The sequence below is a fragment of the Sphaerodactylus townsendi genome, linkage group LG08, assembly GCF_021028975.2.
Source record: "Sphaerodactylus townsendi isolate TG3544 linkage group LG08, MPM_Stown_v2.3, whole genome shotgun sequence".
Lineage (NCBI taxonomy): Eukaryota > Metazoa > Chordata > Lepidosauria > Squamata > Sphaerodactylidae > Sphaerodactylus > Sphaerodactylus townsendi.
Genome location: NC_059432.1, coordinates 109695978 through 109702926, shown reverse-complemented (window position 1 = coordinate 109702926; position 6949 = coordinate 109695978). Strand labels below are relative to the sequence as shown.

Sequence of the window (6949 nt, the reverse complement as noted above, 5' to 3'; positions counted from 1 at the left end):
TAGTTTTCATGAGCAGGAAATTCAGGGCCAAATGAAACATGAAACGCTACCCAGCAGTGGCATAGGAGGTTAAGAGCTCATGTATCTAATCTGGAGGAACCGGGTTTGATTCCCAGCTCTGCCACCTGAGCTGTGGAGGCTTATCTGGGGAATTCAGATTAGCCTGTGCACTCCCACACACGCCAGCTGGGTGACCTTGGGCTAGTCACAGCTTCTTGGAGCTCTCTCAGCCCCACCTACCTCACAGGGTGTTTGTTGTGAGGGGGGGAGGGCAAGGAGATTGTCAGCCCCTTTGAGTCTCCTGCAGGAGAGAAAGGGGGGATATAAATCCAAGCTCTTCTTCTCTTCTTCTTCTTCTTCTACCCCATAGCCATTCTGCCAAATAACAATTTCTGGCCAGTTCCTGTGGAATTATTTCACGCTTCTTTCTTAATTCAAGTAGATCAGTAGCATTCACTATGTTTTATAGTGTTGTGACAGCAATAGAAATGTACATAATATTATGAATCATGTGCCTACGGATTAACTATAGCATGTAATTTGTTTATATAGTCATAGCACTGATGTAGGGCTAACACCCTTCATTAATTATGAAGAACTTTCATTAATTTCCCAAGACAGGTGTTGTTTGTCCATTTAAAAAAAAAGATGGGAGGCAGGGCGAGACAAATTGGACTAACCAATTGATATACTACTACACTCCTGGCTGATATATTTTTCAGTAGAGGCTGGAAAGAGTTAAAACCAAGGCTCACATCAGTGGTGTCCTTGCTTGGGACCAACCGGTGGGATTTCTCCAGTGGTGGGATCCAAAAATTTTAGTAACAGGTTCCCATGGTGGTGGGATTCACACTGTGGCGTAGCGCCAATGGGGCTGGGCGGAAAGACATTCAAGTGGCGGTGGCGATTCGAGTGGCGGGGCATTCCTGCAAGGCGGGGCTGTAGCAAGGCTGCCTTGCAGCAGAGATCCTTGCAGGTGAAGGCTTAGCAGATGCACTTAGGCGCCAGGCCGCACGCCGGTGCACCTCCTGCTAGACTGCTTCAAGTTCTGCGCGCTACTGCTGAGAGGAGGGGCGTAACTAAGGCAAAAATCACGTGGCAAAATCACCAATGAGTAACTCCCTCTCGGCACACACAAATAATTAGTAACCTACTCTCGGGAACCTGTGAGAAACTGCTGGATCCCACCTCTGGATTTCTCTCATCTCCTCATGGAAATGGTACCTGGTGGCAGCGTAGGAAAGAAAGTCATGCTAAACTGCTTTCTTCAGGAACCCTTCCTGTCAGGAACTGGGGAGGGGCCCTGTCTGAGTGGTAAAGCATCTGCTCAGCTTGCGGAGGGACCCAGGTTCAATCCCTGACATTTCCAGCTAAAAGGTTGAGGGAGGAAGTGACGTGAAAGACCCTAACCTGAAGAGCCCTACATAATCACTGTCAATCTGAGAAGGCAACACTCACTTTGATGGAGCAACTCCTGTGCTCTGAGGTGGAGTACAGGGGATGCTCCACCTGCCACTCAACAAAACACACTAAAGAAGTGTCAGAACAGCGACGGGAAGAGGAGTTCATCGTCGTCCATCTCCCTCTCCTCTGCTGTGGCCTGATCTGACCATAGACTCCGCACACGTAAGACCTCGCCCTTCCCCCCTAGCCAGAGGTGGGATCCAGCAGGTTCTCACAGGTTCCCGAGAGTAGGTTACTAATTATTTGTGTGATTTTGCAACGTGATTTTTGCCTTAGTTACGCCCCCCCTCTCAGCAGTAATGCACAGAACTTGAAGCAGTCTAGCAGGAGGTGCGCCTGTGTGCGTGGCAGCCTGCGCCTGCGTGCATTTGTTTCCCGCCCAAGGCCCGGCGCAGTGGCTGTGTCCTTGCCACAGCCCCGCCCAGGAATGCCCTGCCCCTGGAATGCCCCGGCCAGCCCCATTGGCGCTACGCCACCATGGGAACCTGTTACTAAAATGTTTGGATCCCACCACTGCCCCTAGCCCTCCATGATATAGTGTTTAAAAGTCCCCCCATGGGCGGGTCATCCCCAGACACCTGCAATACTCTTTCCACCATGGCTGCGTACCCTGACTGATGGTCCTGGCATCCAATGGGAGGCCAGCTAGGATTCTTTTTTAAAAATTTATTTTACCAATTAAAGAAATACCGAAAAAGAAAGAAGTTAAAGATAAAAAATAAGCAAACATAACAGTTGTAGTAGTCCTAACAACTGAAAAAATAATTATAAGTACACATATTGACTTATTTAATCAAAATCAAATATACTCTGAATTAAAATTGAATATTAAGTGGATCTGCGGATTTCCCTGAACCACAAGAGACCTTGACCTTCACTAAATGGTTTTCTATCTATAATAGGGGGGTTAAGATAGGAACCCATTTTATCTTACTATCCTGGGCAGGGCTTTAAATCCAAAATCTAATTCCAGCTGCAATGTTCTTCCAAAAATTCTCTGCTCTTCCTGAAATTAATCAGAGCTTTTCATGGAGTGTGGCCAATTGGTAGGAGGGTTATTAACTGGAGCTATAAAATAACTTTTATTAGGCTCGCATCATTGTAAAAAAAATTACCGCATCATTACTGTGCAATAAAACAAAGTGGACTTTGTATTTGTTAATTTTTTTTGCTTTTGAAAAGTGCTTACTCCTAAAGATGAGACCAGAGATTATCTTACGAGTAGACGATCTTCCTCTGAGTTGATTATAATTGTTTTTCCCGGGCTTCCATGTTCAGCCATCAGCATCATCTTGACAATTCTGTGCCTTTCAAAAACTAGACTCTAAAAACCACAACAATTACAAGAAGCAAATACACGTCTGGAATAAGTTTCTGCAATTAACACAATGAAACTCTGAAGCGGTGACCTGGTTTCTTCCATTTACAAGACTGGGTTTTCATAGTTCCCAAAGGCACAGCGAGAAAGCCTGAAGTTCAGTGGTAGAGCACTTGCTTGCATAGTGGTAGAGTCCTTGCTTGCTTGGACCCTAGAACAGTGGTTCTCGACCTTCCTAATGCCGCGACCCTTTAATACAGCTCCTCATGTTGTGGTGACCCCCAACCCTAACATTTATCCATTTTACAGATGGAGAACACCGATGCAGAGAGTCTTAGGCGACCCCTGTGAAAGGGTCGTTCGACCCCCAAAGGGGTCCCGACCCACAGGTTGAGAACCACTGCCCTAGAAGATCTAGGGTCCAAACCCTGGCATCTCCAGTGAAAGCCAATGGAGCACACCCGGCATGCATGACTGAGACCTGGGGCGTTTCCCCACTCACCACGCTCCCCACTATGCCGCGTGCTGCTCTCAGCACGCAGCATCCCTGGCGCGCGCCCAGGCATCTCCACACAGAGCGCGGGGTCATCAAAAGGTGCCGTTTACAAGAGCGCCAGGGATGACGCGCGCTGAGGGGGTGCGACAGTGGCAGCATCAGGGCGTAAATAGCTGTCGCTGCCCAATAGGTAGGTAGGGGAGTGCGAGAGGACCGGCTACTTCTGAGGAGAGTAGCGCGGAGCTTAAGGTAAGTGGGGAAAGGCCCCTGGATGAAAGAGGGTGAAACAGTATCCCTGAAAGTACTGGTCCTTCATCAGTCGCATACAAAGGACTGGGAGGGGAATGGCAATATCCATTTGAGAGTCTTTCTCCTTCAGGGCAACTCCTGGTCCAACTGTCTCTGGCACAGATTGCATTTGTCTGGTGCGGGATGCTGAATAGAGTTTGACTACCCTACTGGTAGCCCCCTGGTGTTTATCCCCCCTCCTTTCCCTGACCGACAGCGATCGGATTTATGATGGGACAGGAATGGATAGTCTTTAGGCTGAGTTGGGATCCATTGTGGATACCTAATTAGTTGCCATTGGATACTTTTTATTGTAATGTTTTAATGTTTACTGTAACATACGCACATGAAACATACAAGCCCCCTTCCTCCCCTTCCCCCCCCCAAGTGGTGGGCCATGACCAAATGTCAGTTCAGTTGTATTTATTGTGCATGGTACTCAGTGGTGGGATCCAAAATTTTTAGTAACAGGTTCCCATGGTGGTGGGATTCAAACTGTGGCGTAGCATAATGGGGCCCGTGCAGGCGAGGAACGCCGAGGGGCATGGCCGGGCATTCGGGGTAGCGGGAGAGGCATTCCTGGGCAGGAGCTGTAGAGGCTGGAAGAGAGTTAAAAGAAACCAAGAGGCTCGCACTCAATGAAGATTGTCACTTGCGGGACCAACCAGTGGGATTTCTCCAGTGGTGGGATCCAAAAATTTTAGTAACAGGTTCCCATGGTGGTGGGATTCACACTGGCGTAGCACCAATGGGAATGGGTGGGGCATGATGGGGCATGGCTGGGCATTCTGGGGGTGGGGCATTCCTGGGTGGGAGGGCTGCTTGCGCAAGGCCTTGGCAGCAGCTGTGCGATCCTTGCAGGCAGGAGGCTTGAATGCCGCAGGAGCATGAGCACCTTGCCCACACTGCCCTTGGCCGGTGCACCTCCTGCTAGACTGCTTCAAGTTCTGCGCGCTACTGCTGAGAGGAGGGGCATAACTAAGGCAAAAATCACGTGGCAAAATCACCCATTAGTAACCCCCTCTCGGCACACACAAATAATTAGTAACCTACTCTCGGGAACCTGTGAGAACCTGCTGGATCCCACCTCTGATGGTACTGCAAAAAAGGTGTATTCCTGGTGGGAGTCAAATATCAATTTTGATGTGACAGTACAGGACCATCTTCCTTCTTTCTTTCAGGTCAGGGGCTCTAACACTGCTCTGAGCTGACTCCAGTAGGGAAAGCTTCTAAACAGTCAAATGAGTAAACAAATAAATACCTGTCATGGACAGGCCCTCAGAAACCAAAGATAGCCTAGACACAATTCTTAGCGAGTTCAGTCATTTAATGGTGACACAGAGACTGGAACCAAGACAAGGCTAGAAACGGTGACCTGCAAATGGAACAACAATGTTGTTGCCGCAACTAGTTCAGCTGCAACCTCTCTGTGATAGCCAGCCTCCCATTCACTAGTGCACTAACCTCTTGCAACTGGGTTACTTTTGTCTGGCTCCTGCACAGACTTTGCGTCCAATCCAGCTTGCCCCGTAGCTGCTAACCTGCTGCTGCATCTCTTTTGTTGTAACCATTGCTGTAACCTAGCGTTGCTCCTGGGGCCCTGGAGATGTTTTGTGTGTGTGTGTGTGTGTGTGTGTGTGTGTGACAGAGTTACCTCTGGCTTAGTATCAAGAGGCTGAAGAATCTCAGAGCTAGATCCTGGCTGGGGAATCTCAGAGCTTGGACCTGGCTGTAGATCCCAGCCTGAATTCTCTGCCTGAGCTTTTGGACCTGGATGCCCTGCAGGAACTTCTGGTTGCTAAGGCTCTGCGTTTACAAGCAGTGCCTGGGAATCTGGAACCAAAACTGTCCCCTCCTCTCCATTGAGCCTCCTCCGAGGGGTCTTCAGCCAGACCAGGCTGAGCCATGACGATACCTCAACCTGAGACCCTGAAGAGCCACTGTGTAGACCAGTGGTGGCGAACCTGTGGCACGGGTGCCAGAGGTGGCACTCAGAGCCCTCTCTGTGGGCACGTGCAAACAGAGTTGCCCCCTCCTCCACATCTAGCTGGCCTGGGCCACTGGGCTCGATTATTAGCATTAAACCTAAGACCTAGTTTTGAAGAAGAAGTGTAGGTAACCCTGTTAAGCGCTGTTAAACCCCACTGATTTTCATGCAAAGAATTATCGCCGATTCTTTACCTGGGAGTAAAGTAAAGTATTACCAACGGGTGCCTCGGTTGCTGACAATGGGGCTTGCTTCTGAGTAAACCCTCCTAGGGTCATGATTCACCCGTTGGAAGTGTTGCACGGTTGCTTCAAAGCAAAGCCACCAACTACAACCGAGCTTACTCCCGAGTAACGCACGCCTCGGAGCCAACCGTTTTTCCTAAACTAAAACCTCAGTATTCAGGTTAATATTGCCGTGTTGGCACTTGGCGATAATTAAGCGGGTTTAGGGTTGCAATTTGGGCACTCCATCTCGAAAAGGTTCACCATCACTGGTGTAGACAATACTGACTCTGATGGATCATGTGTGTATCCATGTATGTGAGAACAAAGACTTCCAATTGCACAGAAGTTCAGGGAAGCAAGGATGTACGCAGTTTCCATAGATTCATGACACCAGGGAGGCAGAGGAAAAGTGAGAAACTCGACAGAAATCAAGGATTACGCTTTGTGAATTCCTATTCCATGCATAATTAATAATTAGATGGGAAGAGATTTCCAGAATATATGTCACACCACATCGGCTCAACGCTAGCCATGGGCTGGGCTATGCTGTCCTCTGATATTAAGCTCTCTTCCCCCTCAGTTATTTGAGTAACTCATATTGGAATGAGCCATCTTGATTATGACCTGTGATACCGTACCTAAGGAACCACATTCTTATACCACTTGGGCGTGATGTCAGAGGACTTGTTTACGGACCTTTAATAAGCATAATGTATAAAAGGGTGTCAATAAAAGGGTAGACGGCAGTGTCGGTCTCAATGAAGAAAGCAGCGGCCGGTGAAGGAAGAGTTTTCAACGCGCCCAGTGGTGTCAGGCAGAGGAAGAAAAGGCCGGCCAATGTTGATTTCTGCGACACTGTTCCTTCTGATCCTACGCTATTGGAAATGGTTCCGGTCACGGAAATCCTACCCCCCTGGACCTTTTCGGCTACCTATTGTTGGAGGAATGTGGCGTTTGGGGGTCATGCTTTCTAAAGATACTTTCATTAAGGTACTTCCTGCTAAATAATTTGTCGGGCAAGGAGATAGACAGGTGAAGGGTATTATTGCTTATTTTCTTTCTATGGGAAAAATAGGTTGCTTACTTTTTATTTTTTTAAAAAATGGAAAACGAGAAAAAACCTCAAAATCTAGAAATTAATAAGGTGTGTGTGTGTGTATGTTTGTGTG

At 48.3% G+C, this 6949-nt stretch overlaps 1 protein-coding gene across 1 annotated transcript in view; it reads left to right on the top strand.

Annotated features, from left to right (window-relative positions):
- The first annotated feature begins 6538 nt into the window (after positions 1-6538).
- Positions 6539-6949, top strand: part of LOC125438525 (cytochrome P450 2J4-like) — a 38993-nt gene continuing 38582 nt past the window's right edge. The window contains exon 1 of the mRNA XM_048506956.1: positions 6539-6770. Coding sequence (XP_048362913.1) covers positions 6618-6770 — 153 coding nt within the window. The 5' untranslated portion in view covers positions 6539-6617. The remainder of the gene's footprint in view (positions 6771-6949) is intronic.